The sequence below is a fragment of the Poecilia mexicana genome, unplaced genomic scaffold (assembly GCF_051168715.1).
Source record: "Poecilia mexicana isolate PSO_F unplaced genomic scaffold, ASM5116871v1 scaffold_13, whole genome shotgun sequence".
NCBI classification, from domain to species: Eukaryota; Metazoa; Chordata; class Actinopteri; order Cyprinodontiformes; family Poeciliidae; genus Poecilia; species Poecilia mexicana.
In genome coordinates this window covers 8,889,166-8,907,847 of record NW_028263382.1, presented here as the reverse complement: position 1 = coordinate 8,907,847, position 18,682 = coordinate 8,889,166, and the positions used below count along the sequence as shown (strand labels likewise).

Genomic DNA, 18,682 nt, shown 5'->3' with positions numbered 1-18,682 from the left:
GAGGTGTTTCTCCACAACATGGATTTCCTCATTCTTGTCTTGGCCTGTGACTGTTAGCAGCGCATTGTAATCCTGCTGGGAGGTTTTTAGGGAGGAACCGTCCTCAGATGCTTCAGTTGCATTTTATAAATGACATTTTCATGGCATTTAAGGAAAGTGCAAACCTGTGCGCTCTTTAACAGTTGAACAGAAGCCAAGCTGGTGGGTATAAAGCCCAGATAAAAGGATCTGTTAAAGGGGATGAATTATGCCAGGGGTGTCCAAACTTTTTTGAAAAAACTAGAAGGATAAAAAATATATAAAATTAGACAAATAGTCGTTAGATTTTGTAGGAAACTGATGTTGGATCCAAATCATTAAACAGATTTTTCACGTTTGCTGTATTAAAAGAAAAGCATCTAACTTTCAAGTCTTTTTTGGGCTTTATTAAAAAAATCTCTCTTCTGAAGACAGAATTTGGGTCTTTTTCTTCCAAAATGTCCAATATATTTAGCCAAGTTTAATACATTAAATAAAAGCTGATTTAGGTGCAGTAAAGTTGGATTTTCAGAAAAAGTCTCTGGATATTCTACTTATCATAAAATCTTGGTTATGTACTTAATATTTTTTATTACAGGAAAATTACATTGGTGATCATGTTACCTTGATTAGAACTAAAAAGCCTCCATCTACATTAATCACCTACACTGGAAAGTTTATTGCGCTTGAACTGTAGTTGAGGGCCACAAAAAAAATGTCAGAAGAGCCACAAATGGCTAGTTTTTCCACGTTTTTGTTCTTCCGTTTGTGTCTTTACTGTTTCTACAAACACCCAGCCGCTTTTTTTGGCAATAAGTTAATATATTCTGTTTCAAAAACCTTCCAGATGTATCATCAAAAATCAGCAGGCACTGACATAGCAACTCCAGCTTGTTACCTAGCAACCCCAGCGGAGTTCCGCCCATCGCCTAGCAACCCGAGCTGAGCTCCAGAATGTTTGGTCAGCTTGTTTTACTGCAGTAAAATATTTTTTATTTTTGGCTTCCCATCCAGAAATCACTTGCTGCATTCTTGTTGGTTGTGCAGGAGGCTCTACTACTGCTTTTCAAAGATGTATGGTTGTGTAATTACTAGCTTACCATGTCCAAATAGGCAGAACTGACCAAACTAAAATCTCGTTAACTAAGAACGATTTTGTAAAAAAAAAAAAAAGAAAATTTAACTAACATGTTTTGTATAGACCATAGACTTATCCTAACCTGTTCAATGAAACATAATGGGTCACCTTTAAAGCTCCAGTCAACCATGAACATAAGATGTGTTTAATGTCTGCTTCTGGTTTCCTTTCCAACAGATGTATCCAGATCTCAAAATCACCAACGTAGTGGAAGCCAACCAGCCTGTCCGCATTGAGAACTGGTGCAAAAAGGAGAAGAAGGTGTGCAAAGGCCACGCCCACATCGTGGTGCCTTACATGTGCTTAGGTAAGCTAGTAAACACTCCTTTAACTCAGCCCCTCTCCTCTGCTCCCCTCTGTGCTGAAAACGAAGAGCTTATGAGTCATTTCAGCCTTGGGCAGAGGTGACATTGAGTGATATTGGATTCGGTTCACTAATTCTGGCCTTTAGCTGCAGACTGAGCCGATCTGCTCTGGATGGGGAGTTAATGTCTCCCAGAACGGATGGCTGATGGGGGGAGGATTTTATTGCTGGGGAGGCTTGTTGAGCAATAAAGCACAATCTTATTTGCCCCCTCAGACAGCGGTCATAAACTCACGCTGACACACAGGGTCAGCGGCAGAGGGCTTGCTTTATTGCATCTCGTACCGCCGTTTGACTGCACTGTCACAAACGACTCCCGTCCTCCTCTGTTCCCGGCAGGATCACGGTAATCTGCAGCGGCAACATGGCCGTATTCTTCTGCATGAAATGTCACATGCAGAGCAGGATGAAGGGAAAAAAAAGACTGCAGCACGTTGCTTCTCCCTCCCAGGGATGAAGGAATATGAGAAATGGATTCCTGAAAACAAAGACTCTCCCTCCAGCTATAAAACAAAACATCTTTGTCTGAGAAGTGGTGTCTCCAAGAGGGGGGCCAAGGGAGGCCATGTCCCCCTTGAAAAATGCAAGATATTTATACATGCACACCTCCATTCACAAAATTAGAATATTACAGAAAAACCCATTTATTTCATGAACTTTATCACTAAGTGAAACGCATTATATAGGTTAATTACACACAGATGGATGTTTGAAAGCCTTTGTTTCTTTTAATTATGATGATTTTCTACTTGTGGGTAATGAAAACATGAAGCTTAAAATTACAGTATTACATTAGACCAATAAAAATTACCTTTTCTACTTCATAGAAATATGGATTTAATGAAAACTATGTTTAATGGCTAACGAGTTATAATTTACAACAAGTATTTTAATCTAACAAACAAGCCTGATCTGAATGCATGTTCTAATTTATTGAAGAACTGTATTTTATAATCACTGCCTTAAACTGCAACTTGAAAACTGCTGTACAGCAATTATTACCAATGAAAGCTATAAAACAATCATAGAAAAAGATTATCTTTAACCATCCAATTTTCTCAGTTAATGAGAAGCCCAGTCTGTGTCTTATAGAAAAGCTTAACAGAAATGCAAAGCCTTCAGCTGCGTGTCTGACTATAATAAAAACAGGAGAGGACAGACTGTCTGACCTGAGGAGGAAATTAAAGGTTCAAAATGTCACATACTTGAGGGAAGCATATGCTGTAACAGTCAGATTCACTTAGTCGCATTTTACCCGTTGGCAAATAGCTTTTTATCTAAAGAGGCGATAACATCAGGCAAAGGCAAAATCATGGCTTTTGTTTCCTCCCATCCAGTTTCACAAGGCCTTTGGACTTGGCTGCTACGCATTTAGAGACACTTCTCAGACCATTTAGGTTCCAGAGTTTCTTATTTAGCTTTGATCATCTCTAATAATTTGACACAGCTAGCCTAAAGCACTGATCCTAAACATTAGTTCCGCTAACATTAAAGAGCTTCACCTACATGGTATTTAGTGGAAGCTAATGCGTTAATTTTAATCATGTAGATATTAGCACAATTTCAACAAAGATGTTTAACGTTACTTAACTGAATGTTTACAAAACAGCTAAGTAAGTTAGCGTGTTAGAATTTATCCTTAGAAATAAATTTAGGGGACGTGAAGGGCGCTAAAAATAGCAAACAAGAGCTAATTAGCTACGTTATTAGCTTAATATCATGGAATATTCATCACTGTGCAGTAACTATGGTTTACTTTTACTTTTCATTTTGTTTCTTTAACGAAGAAACAAAATGCAGAAGGTGACCTTGAATGATATATGATTGTTCTTAACTGGTATGAGGTTATTGGTTTTAGAAAAATAAAATAAGCTCCACAGAATTCTCCACAGAATTAGCTCGGTTTAAAATTAATGCACAGTTTCAGTTCCTCCATGTTTTCTCTCCTCAAACAAAATCTGATTGATCTGATGCTCAATCAGATGTTTCTAATTGAGGAACATCTGTTAATTGTTTTTCCATTGGCAGATGATTTTAATTTGTATTTTTGAGACTTGGTTTGTCTGAGATTATTAGTTTGATTGGAACAAAACCTTTTGTGTATTGATCATCCTTTAAAGTCTAATTTCAAACAACAGAGAATGTGACTGAAATATAAAATATGTTCCTCCAGAAAACACAGTTTTATGGTAAAAATCTATCTGGTCCAAAGAAACATAAAAAGATCAATTTAAAACACAATTTGCACAGTCTGCCTTTATACATAGTACATTTATAGCACCACTACTTTTTATTCCCTTTTGTTTTATGAATTCCAGTTTGATATCGATTCTCTCACAGAAGTCTTTTGTCTTTTATTCTCCTAGTTGTTCAGACTTATCAGGGGAAAAAGGCATTTAAATAATTCTCTTTTTCTTTTGTTGAAGAAAGCTTGTGGGTTTTATAAAGAGCAGCGTCCACATTTACAAGCCATCAGAAAGGCGGAGTGACGGCGCCGATAACAGATTGGGGCTTGTTTCGGAGCGCCGCGCCTGAGGTTATTGCATTCCTCCGTCTCTTTGTAAATTTCTCTGCACCGAGCGTTAAACCCTGAATCATAATAACCTGCGCCAGACAATCATTCACAATCACAGAACAATGAGCCGGAGTGGAGGAGAAGAAAATAACAGTGTCAGTCGGGACTGGTGGGTGAAGATAAAAATGCTGAAACAGGAAAAACGAAGTTGGAAGGTGAAACCTGGAGTTTATAAGAAAATATTTCTGCTATGCAACACTGACCTCCAGTTACCTTCGTTTTTTTTTTTTCATTACTTCAAATAATCCTGGTGGCGTGATCAGATTTCTGCACAGTCTGTGATGCAATGCAAACACTGTGCAGAAAATTAGAGGAGGAAACTGAGTGTCATTATTTACTGTGTTTTATGGGAGGAAACGCCAATATGCTGAATTATTCTTCCAGCTGCTTTATTTGCTTCCTTCCAAAAGGAACCTCTTGTTTTGCTTCTGTTTTTTAGGTATGAAACCTTAAAGTTTGAAACAGTTTATTTGATTTTATTTTAAACAATCATTTCTCTTTAACTGTTGTTTTGATGTTTTTTTTAAACATTGACACAGCCTGTAAATTTAGTTGTAGTAAACATAGATGTTTACAGTATTTGCTCTGTTTCTGATTTGTGTTATTTTATCAGACTTCAACGTTTCAGATCATCAAACAAACATAAATGTCAAACAAGGAAAACCTCAGTTTAGTTTTCAGGCTAAGCTAACTAAACAGACCTTATCTACTTCATCTACTTCAAGGTCAGATAACTTGGTGTACTTCAAATAAGACAAAACTAACATAAAAGTAACTTATCAGAAGTAATTATGCTTGTTTTTAGTCAATAATTTCTTAATATTAATGAAAATGTTTGTTCCAGTGACAGATTGTTTAACTTTACTGGGTAAAATGTCTTGTTATAAGTGAAATAACCTGGCAGTGCACTGTGTGGTTGGTCGCCTCATTTCAGAAACCCTGAATCAGGACTGGCCATGTTGGGGTCATGTCTGCAACCTAAAATCCGGACCGCAGCGGGCTGGTAGTGCTCCAACTGGGTTACTTTAAAGCTCTTGGCTTCGCTGCTCTTTGTGTCCTGACGCTGTTCTGGCCTTAATCAGAAGGATTTCAACCAGCAGCTGCGGTAACCTGCGCTCTCCTGGCTGAAATTTACATCGTATCCATATTAGAAAGGGTTTTATGCAGCGGGCTGAGGGGAACAGCACACACCTCCAAATTGCACCAGGGCGGGAATGTGCTGGTTGCTGGGAGACGGAAGAATGCTGTTTTATTTAAAAGGGAAATATGATGTAAAATTCACATTTTGCACGACTTGGTTCTTCCATTTGGTTTCTTCTGCTTCTTAGAACAGCGCAAAAAAAATTATCCAACCGTTTCTTGGCGATAAGCTGTTTTGGGGGGGTCTGGAAAATGAACCATTTCAAAAACCTCCAGATTGTTGAGTTGTTACTAGCAACCCAAGCGGAGCTCAAGCACATTTGGACAGCTGGTTTTACCTTTGTATGCCCTGTACAATGGCTGCTGGAAAAGAAAAGTATTTTGCTGTCATCTTATCATCTGGAAACCACTTGTTGCATTCTTGTTGGTTGTGAAGGAAGCTCTACTTCTGCTTTTCACATATGTACTGTTGTGTAATTGCACATCTGTTTGCAGCCATTTTAAATTGCTTGTGTGAACGTTGATGACCCGTTATGCTCCCTTGATCCGGTTAGAATAGGTTTGCTAGTTATACAGACATGTTCATTACATTTTTTTGCATAAAATCATTCTTGCAATGAGATTTTCAGTCTGCTCAGTTCTGCCAACTTTGAGCTGTTTTGGGACGTCCTGTCACCTTAAATCCAAATGTGCTGCTGCTGGCCCTGCCCCTAATTTGTACGTGAAAATGGCTGCCAGCAGATGCGTAATTTTACAACTGTACATCAACCAACCAACAAGATTGTAGAAAATAGTTTTCTTGAAAGAAAGTCAACAATAAAATCTCTTCTTTTCCAGCAGCCATTGTGCTTTTTACACTTACTTAAGTAATTTTATTATGAAGTATTTCTACTCTTACTTGAATAAAATTTCTGGATTCTCTGCCCACTAAATGAAAAGCAGAAGTGGAGCCTCCTGCACAACCAACAAGAATGTAGCACGGTAAGTCAACAATAAAACATTTGTCCTTTCCAGCAGCCATTGCGCAGCAGTAAAACCAGCTGACCAAAAGTGCTGGAGTTAAACTTGGGTTGCTAGGTAACAGCTGAAGTTCCGCTGGGGTTGCTAGGTAACCGTGCAGTGCCTGTGGAATGTGACTTAACCACTGGGAGGATTTTGAAACCGGTCATTTTCCAGACGCCAAGGCACATTAACTCATTTCCATAAAACTGGGTGTTTTTTTTTCTTCTTTTTTTAGAAGCAGTAGAGACAAAATTGGAAAAAAAAAAAGTGTAAAATGTGAATTTTTCATAATAGGTTCCCTTTCAGCAGTGAAGCGACCTGTTGTGCGGCCGACTCCAGGTCTAAATGTTTTCTGTAACTGTACCTCCCAGACGGAGAGCAGAAGCAGCTGCTGAGTCCTCTGCTATTTCCAGCGCTCTCCTCTTCCTTTCCTACCCTCTCATTTTCCAAAACACTGCTTTTCCCGGCCGCTCCTTACCTCCAGCGGCGTTCCCGCCGTCCGAGGTTATGGCAAGCCGCTAAATGAGCCGGATCCCAGCCAACTCCGCCAACACTCTGCCATTTTCTCCTCCGTCACAATGCCAGCCAGGCGTTTAATCTTCATCAGGACCCCCGACTCCACATTTAGATCTGCACGGATTTCAGCCTGAAACTATTCATAGAGTCACAAGATGCCTTTCAAGCCATTTATTTCCTCTGGATCCAACTTCCTGCTCCATGAATTAAACATGGCTGAATATAAATCATCAAGCAAATGATATCATTGAGACGCAGGAAGAGTTTACAAGTGTGAAACCGATTTTCTCCTTTGCAGCTAAGCAGATCGGATAATCCCTTTTTTTTAGTTTAGGGGTTCACACAGGTGCAGATGTCAAAGGCCGCCTTTTTATTCCCCCATAGAGAAAATTAAAGGATGAGGCAGCTATGAATTATTGAATATCCTCATCTCATCTTCCTTTTTTAACTCCAGTCGGCTGATTTATTGCCTCCAGCCCGGCCGTGTTTCAGAGGAATGGCTTTTCCTGGACAGATCGGTGCTGCGACTAACGGCCATCTTTCTCTTTCAGTGGGCGAGTTTGTGAGCGACGTCCTGCTGGTTCCAGAGAAGTGCAAGTTCTTCCACAAGGAGCGGATGGACCTGTGCATCAGCCACCAGCAGTGGCACGCCGTGGCCAAGGAGGTGAGGTCGGATCCGCTCCGCAGGATTACCGCCGCCGTCGTTACAGATTCCCTGGTCACGCTTTGCTTAGAGGAGACGTTTATACCTTTTCTAACTGACATGCTTTCTGAGAGTCTTAACAAAACGACTTGGTCAAAAATTCAGCAGGATTACGCAATTAAATCCCTTCTAAGCATCTTCCAACGTTTGAGCTGAATTCCTCTCTCCGTTTAATATTTAAGAAGTTTTATAAGAATCAGCAGTGAAGTTTTCTGACTGATCTTTAAAAAGATTCTGATTCTTTTATGTCTCAAATGTGGCTCAAAATAGCAAGAAAGTCACTGAGTTGGTAAAAGTAGAGTGAATATTGTCCCCAAAAACTTTACTCAAGTAAGAGCATCACTACTTCAACTTATTTTTACTTGAGTAAAAGTAAAACGTATCCGTCCATGAAATTACTCAAGAGTAAAAACGTATTTGATAAACAGTTTACTGAAGTTCTGAGTAACTGATCAAATTTAATATTATATAAAATGTAAAATTAAATGGAAATTTTGGTATTTTCCAAATCAGTTTCTTTCAGTAATTAACTAAATTACATTTACTAGAGTAACTACTTTGAGGAAATACAAAAAACTTTTAGGAATATTTTTACTACACTGTACTCTGAGTAATTTTATTATGAAGTATTTTTACTCTTATTTGAGTAAATTTTCTGGATTTCCTACCCACTGAATATAAAACAAACATGTTTGAACCAAAAATTCACCAGATACAGAGACACACCTGCAGCTTCTGTTAAAGTTTTGTCAGTTTTTTATTGCAAGAAACTGAATTGGAAACATTTTCCTTTGTCTCATTTTGTTATTTTTTTGTTACTTGTCTAAATTATTGACATTTTGGTCCTTAAAACATCAAAATCTCCACTTAACTTTATATTTTGACTATGTAATTTTTAAATTTTAAATGATTGATACTCAGTACTTGAGAAGACTTTTTACCAAATACTTTTTCTTGAGTACAATTTGTAGCTACTCTGCTCTCCTCTTGCGTTAGAAACTAAACTAAAATTACTTTGTAAGACTTTGTGGGGGGTTTTCATAAAGATTATTCCAAATGTTTGATATTAAACCCAGAAAATCCTTAAAAACATCCATAATACAGTTATTTTAAAAAATATTCCCTCCTCTCTGTGAGTGTGTGATCAGGCGTCCTCACATTTCAGCCTATAATCAGATTAGCGCTGCGGCTGCTAATCCCCCTCAGGAGGCTGCAGAGTTAGTTTGACCGTAACTGAAGCTCTCCTCAAACATTTCCTCACCTTCTAGATTTTCTTTTTCCTTCAGCGCTGTGGACGTTTAATGCAAACTGTCAGTCGATTTGAAACATTTCCAGTGGAGAAAATGAGAGGAACGACTTGGAAAACAAAGGATGTTGTTTCTCAAGCTGCTGCTGAGATGTTAAGCGGGGCGGCTAATCCGTCTCTGCGCCGGTGGAGTTTCAAGCCGAGTTCGTATCCGATACCTTCCAGCTGCTGCAGGGGGGAAGTGTTTGGGAGAAGCAGGTCACCTGCAGGACAGCGTGACTTTGGGAAGATGTGGAGCGCCTCGCTCAAACTCGGACTCAAAACTTTACCACAGTACAACCACGAACTTTAAAGTATTTCACTGGGATTTCCAATGAAATGCCAACAGAAATGAGTTTTTAAGTGTGAGCTAAAGACGCACAGATTCACGTACTGTGCTTCTGATATCTGAATTGACTTAAAACATTAAAATGTAAATCTACTGAATTACAAACTTATTTGATAGTTTATTTGATAACTCTGCCCCAATATAGCTCACTTAAATGCATCAATATCTTCATTTGCTTGGTAAAACATGTAAAAACAACTTAAATGTTTTCCAGTTAGTTAGTTAATCAGGATTAAAACGGCCAATTTAAAATAACTGAAACTGACAAAAACAACAGGATGGCTACTTTAAGAAAATAAACTGCATCAAACCTTTGAAATGGCTCAGAAAGTGAAATTAGAAATAATCAAACATAGAATTAGACTGAATAGATCTGCTGGATATCTGATCTGGACTCTTTTGTCAAACCCATTTTTTTCAGAAATTAGTCGTTCTCTAGAGAACAAGCAGACGGGTAACGGATAAAACCGTAGGGAATTTTAAAGCATGTTTATTATAAAAAGAAAAAACAATATTCCTGTTCAGTCCAGAAGTGGGAAAAAGAGCATTTATTATAGACTTATCCAGAAGGTCAGCGGCTGTGTTGGGCCAACAGCCGATTAGCAGTACTGATTTCTCACTTTGCATTTTTGCTAGTTTTGACAACATTTAGCTTACTTAGAGTTCCCTAAATTGATTTAAATATAAACAGATTATTTGAAGAACTGGAGAGTTTCTCCTCATTTATTTTTGAGTTTTTGCTGGTTTTTTGTTTGACGATTCATCAACTTTCATGGAAATTACAACAAAAACGTCAACATTTAGACTATCAGTGTTTAAAATTGCTTAGCGCTCTTAGCTTCTCCTAGCTAAGTTATAAAGCTGCTACTTCTCCAACACGTGGTCGTTTTATAAACTTTCAGTTAAATAAAGTTCAACATTTGTGCTGAAGTTTTGTTTTTTGACTGTTGAGAATTCTTCAAGTATCCATATACGATCAATAAGAGCATGACCATATGCATTTAAGGCCATGCTCTTATTTTGAAGTGAGTGAGGACTGCAGTTCTGTTTCCTGTCTGCACATTCTGTTTTCTTTTTTCCACCCAATGACGTTATTTCATTGGCTTTATAAAAGATGATGTCAAAATTAAACTGGTATCAGAGGGTTCTTTTTCTTTCAAGGACAGATACAATTTGAATTGGCGCTTTAGCATTAGCTTCAATTAAAAACTATGTTTGTTCAGCACTTTAGCGTTAGCAAAGCTAATGTGTTGGGGTTAGCGCAGCAGCTTTTTAGGCAGCGGTGCTCCCCTGTAGGCAGTGGTACTCGGGTGGGAGAATCCGCTGACGGGAAGCTGTTTGGTGTGACCCGCTCAGGCCTGCTCCAGGAGCTCCATGATGCTCCACAGCTACGGCATGCTGCTGCCCTGCGACATCGACAAGTTCCACGGCACAGAGTACGTCTGCTGCCCCGCCTCCCGCTTCGCAGAGTCCCCCCCGCCGTCCCTGCCCTCCCAGGAGGAAGACGATGATGACGAAGACGAGCATGTGGAGAATGAGGACGTCGCCCTGGGTGACGATGAGCCTCTGGAGGAAAGGTGAGCAGACCTTTGAAACTTCACGCAACAAGAGAAACCTTCTGATTGCATTGTGTAAGTTTAGTCTATTTCTTAGTGTTTTCTCACCCGATAGTTCGGTAGATTTGGTTTTATTACAGAGCAAAATTATAAAATTTGTTACATTTTCAGCTGCTGCAACCCAAACCCTTTGAAAAATCTGTTCCCGTCCTCGCCTGTGGGGGCGCTGCACTTATAACCACTGAAGGAAACAACATGGAAACTTCTGAAGAAGACACTGAGCGGCATCGGATTTGAGCAGTTTTAGGATTTCTCTTTTGTTTTTGGTAAAAGACAACAAGGCATTTCTCCTGCTAGTGTTACACTCATGCATTTGTTTTGGTTGTATTTACCCACAATGCCCTGCGCTGCAGTCCACTTCCTGTTTGGTTTTTCTACATACGTTCGAATTGCACTGAGTTCACTTAAACCAAACAAAGATTGAGGTTTGTAGGTGGACCAGATTCACTTTTTTGGTTTGCTTCAGAGTTCGGTTACACATTCACACCTCACCAAATGAACCAGACCGCTTCAGAACCAGGAAGTGGACTACAACATAAGGCATTCTGGATTAACACATCCAAAACAAAGAGTCTAGTGTCAGAGAAGAAATTTATTTTATCAAAGACAAACAAAGAAATCCTACAGCCACTAAAATTCCATTTTTGTTTACATTTCATGAAGCAGGAAGTTGCGCTCAGTGTCTTCTTCAGAGGTTTTTGGTGCAGCGCCCCCGGAGGTCAGGAGGGGAACAGGTTTTTTACTTAGTTTGTATTGTTTGACACAGAGCAGTGTGAACGTGAACCGCAGCAGCTGAAAATATAATAAATGTTGCAACTTTGGTCCCCATTAGAACCGAGTCTACCTGGCTATCAGGTGTGAAAACTCTCTAAATCAGGGAATCCTTCGTCCGGTTCTCAAAAGCTACTTTTAGGCAGCTGCTGCTACTTCTCCTCCTCACCAGAGTCAAATGAGCAGCTCATCACCATATATATCTCTGCAGAGCTGAATGATCTGCTGATGAGGAAATTCATCCGTTTTATTCAGACCTGTTGGAGCGTCTAAAACTCAAAGCGCTGCAGCTCTTGAGGAGAGAACCGGAGCACCTCTGCTCTAAATCGTTTACTTCCCCTGTTTCAACCTCTCCAAGGTTGTTTTCTCTCAGCTCAAGGATGTAAAGGTTTGCAGACTGCTTGTACAAACATTTTTTTAACGAACGGGTCGCTCTCAGGAGCTCGGTGAATTCAGGCATGGCAGTGTGAGAGGATGCCACCTGTGCAGCAAGTCGAAACATTCAGCGATCAACTGTTAGTGGTATCAGCAAATAGGAACAACAGAAACCCAGTCAAGGAGAAATAATGGTGAGCTGAAGCATGCCGAGCTGCTCAGTGTGCAGAAATCAGATGTGCTTTAGAGATACAAACCAGCCAGACAGAGAAAAGGCTTTTCTCTTAAAGTTTTGATTTAATTACTGCTCCGCATGTGTTGTTTCTTAAGCAAACTGCCTTATTTATGAGTCCGAATACTCCAATTAGCTATTAATCAAATACTAAATTAGGTGGAGATTATCTCAATAATCAATTAATCACGATTAATCCGATTTTTACTCTAACCACTTTGGTATGTTATAAATCTATCAAAAAGTGCAAATAAGAAAATAACTCAAGTCCTCTTTGTAAGAAGAAAATAAACATTTTATTGCCTAAGAGGTAAAAATATAGCATTCCTTTAGGAAAACTGAACAAAGTTATTTCAATAATCTATTATTCATGATTAATCGTTTCAGCCTTAATCATGATTTAAAAAAACGTAATACGATGAAAGATGCAATAAATCCCCACCATGACGTTTCTGACTGTATTTTACCAGGTTAACTAGAGGAAGAACTGAAGTTCAAACAGATCGAAGTTCATAGCTTACCAAACTCCGCCCAGAAACGCCCTAGAAAATCCCACGTGACTGCATGGCTCACAAACAAAGCCTCGCGGAGCTTAGTTTCTATGTAAACATGGCGTCTTTCATTTCGACTGATTCTCTGCAGAGTATTTCTGAGTCGATTAGTGTAGCCTTTCTGCCGGATTTTCAAAAAATATCAGCCACGACAATGGAGAGGGGAACCAACAAGTTCATGTCATCTTTTATGGATGACATGAAGATGTTTGAGCCACGCGATGCCTCCAACATTGTGCGCGTCACAGCGAAATGCTACCGGTAGATGAGGAAAACAGCAGATCCTCACACCCTCAGCATAAATATAGTTGTGGACAAGATCACTGATGCCTATTGTTAGATTAGCTACCGCTGCTATTAGCTAAGCTAACACAGCAGCGGTAGATTAGCTGCTGCTGCTGTTAGCTAAGCTAACACAGCAGCGGTAGATTAGCTGCCACTGCTGTTAGCTAAGCTAACACAGCAGCGGTAGATTAGCTGCTGCTGCTGTTAGCTAAGCTAACACAGCAGCGGTAGATTAGCTGCTGCTGCTATTAGCTAAGCTAACTCAGCAGTGGTAGATTAGCTGCCACTGCTGTTAGCTAAGCTAACACAGCAGTGCTTTATTACCTAATTCAAACACTTTCTCTACCGATTACCTGTCAGTTGGTGTCTATGTCGCCTTTTTATTTTTGTAACTGAACGGAAACACATATTTCCACATCAGATCTACATGTTATGGTTGTCATAGTCAAGCTAGCAGAGCAGACCTACTTTTCTCTCCTTTGCTATTTTTTCTTTTTTATTAAAACTTTTTCCTGACCTTGTCATCTGCTTGTCATAGTGTAGCAAAGCTCGCTTTTGCTTTTACATATTGGGTGTCCGTTAAGATTTAGAGCGTTACGTTGACAACTGAACAGCTAAAACCAATGCTAGCCATCGTTAGCTAGCAGTTTATTGCCCTCCTGCAGGGATCCATATTAAAGGTTTTAATGTAGCTGCAGCTGCAGGCCGTGCTTCTGTTTAAACAAAAAACAACAGCTTTTGTTGTTTTTAAATACAAATTAAAATTTGTTTCTAGCTACCCGAGACAAAAATATGTTGTCATAGAGAGACTTAAACATGACTCCCTGTGTTTATACAATAATACTGGCTGGGGTTGGTGGGATCGTTGATCTGAGGTGCCATTAAATGTATTTAAGAAAAATTAAAATCAAGTTTTGTTGTAAAAGGAAGGTTTGTGTCAATGCTTTGGACACTGATACACAGGTGGAAAAAGGCACTAATCTTATTTCATCTTTCTCATCTCAGTGTGACCAAAGCTAATAAGGAACCGATTCAGAAGGAAGAGGCTGTGGACGAAGATGAAGATGAGGAGGAAGAGGAGGAAGATGAGGACGAGTACAACTATGTCTACGGGGATGAAGAGACAAATATTAATGCAGAGGAAGAAAAAGAAGAGAAAGAAGAAGAAAGCAGCAACCAACCAAAGAAAATCAAACAGAACCAAATCTCTCTTCGTAAGAGTGAGTAATATTTTCTTTAAGATTATATTATCCTGCATTTGTTTTGATAGAAATATGAATGATTATTATTTACTTCAATCTATAATTTATCAGCATGCAGATCATTTTATTTCACCTTAAAGTCGTCATGCTGTTCATAACACTCCAAGAAACTTTAGAAATCAGTTATTCTGGAGATTAACGGAGTCATCCCATAAGAAAAATACTCACAGAAAAAAACAAAAACAAATCTTACAAAGCAGAAAAGAAAGTGTTTTCATATCCGACTGCAGACTCAGCTTACTCATTAATTATTGTTTTGATTTTTCAGACAATTAATCGATTAACCTGTTTTTAAAAATGGCAGATACTGCAGATATTTTTTTTAACCACATAAGGCATTTTTATGCAATGTTAGAAGTAAGTTAAAAGAAATAAAAATAAACAATTAACTGGTTTTAAAAAAAGCCATTTAATAATTGACTATTTTAGCACACAAAAAAATGTATTTTATTTTAGCAATTAATCTACAGATGCTCTAGAGTTCACTAAAGGGGGCTAAAGGTGCTTAGCTTATATACATAAAACTTTTTTTTAACCAGGTGAAACTAAAACTGAGTCGAACATGTATAGAAAGGTTTTATTTATCTTAAATGCAGAATGCAGTCTTTTTTTTTTTTTACACAGTGTGTATACTGAGATTAATGATTAATCGTTTCAGTTATGAACTATGTGTGCTCCCTTCCGAGTGTGATGGGTCCCTGCCGCGCCTACTTTCATCGATGGTACTTCGACCTTGGGAAGCAGACCTGTATGCCATTTATATATGGCGGCTGCCGCGGCAACCAAAACAATTTCCACTCATGGTTTGGTTGCATGTACAAGTGCATTTTCAACCGTAAGTCTGATGGGTCGGAGGCCGGTGTGGCTGAGCCATCCACTCTCTGCCTGTCGGCCTGAAAATCGATAATAAGCATCACTTTAGTTTCTCTCCAAAACCTCCTCACTGCTGAAATCATCTCACAATTTTATTTTGATTTCTCTCCGTTTGCCTGTCATGACTTGAAGGAAACCTGTTTTGCAAAATTCACATTTTGTATGTTTTTGTACTTCTACTTTGTCTTAACTGCTTCTAAAAACAACCCAAGCACTTAAAAAAAAAAAAAGCAATACCCGCCGTTTTTTGGCAATAATTTCATGCGTTTGGTGTCTTGTTTCAAAAACCTCCAGATTACTGAGTCGCAATGCTTTGTTACCTAGCAACCCAAGCTGAGCTCCAGAACATTTGGTCAGCAGGTTTTTCTGCAGGACGCAGTTTACAATGGCTGAAATCACTTGCTGCATTCTTTTTGGCTGTGCAGGAGGCTCCACTAATGCTTTTCAAAGATGTAGTATTGCATAATTACGCGTCTGTTTGCAGCCATTTTCACATTAACTTCGGGGCGTGGCCAGCAGCAGATTATTTGTATTTAAAGAGACAAGACGCTCAAAACAGGCAGAACTGAGGAGACTGAAATGATTTTTGTGCAGAAAATGTCATGAAAATGTTTTGTTTAGGCCATAGATCCATCCTAACTTGTTCAAGGTCACATTTAGAGCCCTCAGTCTGAACAACAATAACTTAACAATTTTTACAACCCACTAAAAATTATTTCTGATTAATCTGTTCATGTTTTTCATCAAATTGTGCTTCTTATTTTGCTCCTTTTTCCTAAACAGTTTAAATGTCCTTATATGAATAAATGTCATGAGGACGAGTTGAAAAGGGATGAAACTTTCCTACATTAGGAAATTATTTGTTCTTAGTATTATTTAAATAAGACTAAACCAAATAATGTTTTATTAGATTATTTTAAAGAAAAACATAATTATTTTATATTTAACTAATTATACATAATAATAATAAGAATAAGAATATATAATTAGTCAATGACTGTCTTTTATTACTGAAGTTAAACAGTTGCAAGAAAAAAACTCAGAAATTTTAATATTAATGTTAATTTCTATAGGAAAAACTTTCAAAGTTCAAAAAGTTGCAAATTTTGGCTTTTCTAGTTTATTCTAACCAATTTTTTTACTTTTAAAGTTCAATAATTTAATTTGTTTTTCCTACAGAATTTTTGAAATTTATCTTTAATTTCTTATTTAATTTTTCACACAAGTTTTAAACTTTTGGACCTCCAGAATTTTTATTTAATTTTTTTTTCTAGTGTATTTCTGAGAATAATCTCCAAATTTTAGATTTTTTTGTAAAACTAATTTTCAACTTTCGGACCTCAAGTTTTTATGATTTTTTTTTCTCTAGAAAATTTCTGAGATAATCTTTAAATTTCAGATTTTTTTTAAATGCAAATTCTCAAAATTTGGACTTTAAAAATTTTTCTGATATTTTTTTCTTGGAAAATTTATGAGAATAATCTCAAAATTTCTGAGTTTTTGGTGGAAATTTGCTCCTTTTTCCCAGCTACTGAGCTGTTGTAGAAAACACCTGAGGAGGAAAAACGTCGTTATATTCTTTTTTTTTAAAGGTTTTATTGGCTCTAGTGGCCTTTATTTGATAGTTAATTGACAGGAAAGTGGGAAAATGAGAGAAGGAGAAGACATGCGGCAAAGGTCGCCAGGTCGGGATTCGAACCTGCGACGGCCACGTCGAGGACTAAGGCCTCCAAATGTGGGTTGTGCTTAACCCGTCCGCCACCACAGCACCCCACGTCGTTATATTCTTAGTGGAAATGCCAGAACTCTGCTCCCGTCGCTCATCGGGTCGCAGCTCGATGTTATAAATGTTTTTCTTTTTCTGCTTTTATTCAGTTCGTGCTCGCTCGTGTTTTTGTCTCCATATTCGTGTTTGCTTTCTGACATTTCTTCACGTTTCTTCGTTCGTCTTCCCACAGAGTTTATTTTTAGAAACCCACCAGGACGTTTTTGTTTTGTTGTTTCTTTATTTTCGCCTTCATCATTCCAAACGGTTCAGGAACCTTTCCAACTGAATCTTGTGACATTTATAAAAACCAGGCTGACATAAGGAGATGAAGTCGTGGCAGGAAGCTGGAGTTGATCTTTGTTTTGATGCTGCAGCGGCATGATAAGGTTTCCCTCCTGCTGCTTTGGTGACTCCTAGTTAGCGAGGAAACTGAAGAGTAAAAACTAAAACAGGCCACCCAGTTTCACCCAGCTGTCAAACTGGGAGTCAAACCTGTCAGCTGAAAGCCGATGAGGGAAAATTGAAACGGAAAGACTGTCAGGTTCCCTCAGATATCTCAGGCTCACTGTGGGAAGAGGAACGCCGCAGAGTAACAAACCTTCCTCCTGTTTCGGCTCCTTTCTCTCCTGCTGCGCCTCGACGTTTTGTCTCCTTTCATTTGATCGTCTCACTAATTCCTACTTTCTAATAGACGACTTTCATCCTGTGGCCTGGTCCGACGATGTGGACGTCTACTTCGAAACGCCGGCGGACGACAAGGAGCACGGCCGCTTCCAGAAAGCCAAGGAGCAGCTGGAGGTCCGGCACCGGAACCGCATGGAGCGGGTGAGCGACCAGAATCTGCTCCTCTTTATTTTCCTGTTAGATAGCAGGGGTTTAACGATTGATGGTAATGCAGGCGATGCAGTGTGGAACCTTATAGAAACGTTACTCTGCAAATCGTATATTACCAAATAAAACAGCTCTGCTCGGTTCTCCTCTCATCAGTCGCTTAATTTAAACTGAATCTCTGAACCGTTTGAATAGAAAACTTTGGTTTCTGAATTTAAAATCTTTCTGAATTGAATCGTGACCCTACAAACCGGAATCCAATCGATTTGTATCTCTGGCAGCCGGACGTTGAAACGATGTGGAAACGACTGAGAACCAAACACTCTGATCTCATTAAAACGGCTTTTTTCTCCTAATTTTAAAATGTATTTCTGGTAAAATTGCATCTTTATTCTGCTAATATTATGATTATTCTTGTAGTTAAACAAATTCTCGTTACATAATAATCCGTCGTACAAATTGCAGAAGGGATTTTTGAAAATATTTTCAGTTATATGTAATTTCTTTTTTTAGAAAAGAAAGCAAGGAAAATAAAAATCGTATTTATTTTTAAAAATCTGACATTTTATTTTTAAGTTGTACCGCTCAGCCCAACAGAACAACAGTTTTTATTTTCATAAATCTGTTTATTGCTTTGCAACTCACATCCAGGTCTGTCGCAATAATTCAGTTAATCGCATGATTAACTAAAACAAAATCTATAATTTACATCTACATCATTTTTTGTTTCTCTTTTTTGGCCTTAAACTGGATGATAAAAGTTTTCAGCCTGATTCTTTGGTCTCAACTACCTCCTTTGTTTTCTCCACAATTCATTTTATTTGTTTTTGTAGTTTGGATATTTAAAATATCTTCCAGTTTTAGCGTTAAAAGTTAACTGAAATATGAAGTTTATTGATCTGTGAGAACGTGTTCTTGCTTTATTTATCACTTGAAAATCGTCTCAAATTAATATTATCGTTTATCGCAATATCTTTTGGGACAATTTATCGTTCAGTAAATTTTGTTATCACGACTCAAATTTACCA

At 38.3% G+C, this 18,682-nt stretch overlaps 1 protein-coding gene across 2 annotated transcripts in view; it reads left to right on the top strand.

Annotated features, from left to right (window-relative positions):
* The window catches only part of aplp2 (amyloid beta precursor like protein 2), an 80,976-nt gene that overhangs the window by 42,155 nt on the left and 20,139 nt on the right, over positions 1 to 18,682 (top strand). Inside the window, exons 3-8 of one of the 2 annotated variants that reach the window (XM_088011645.1) lie at positions 1,334 to 1,463; positions 7,305 to 7,417; positions 10,447 to 10,667; positions 13,926 to 14,140; positions 14,841 to 15,017; positions 17,515 to 17,648. In XM_088011645.1, the coding sequence (XP_087867771.1) occupies positions 1,334 to 1,463; positions 7,305 to 7,417; positions 10,447 to 10,667; positions 13,926 to 14,140; positions 14,841 to 15,017; positions 17,515 to 17,648 (990 nt within the window). The remainder of the gene's footprint in view (positions 1 to 1,333; positions 1,464 to 7,304; positions 7,418 to 10,446; positions 10,668 to 13,925; positions 14,141 to 14,840; positions 15,018 to 17,514; positions 17,649 to 18,682) is intronic. The other variant, XM_014985627.2, reaches the window with a different exon arrangement.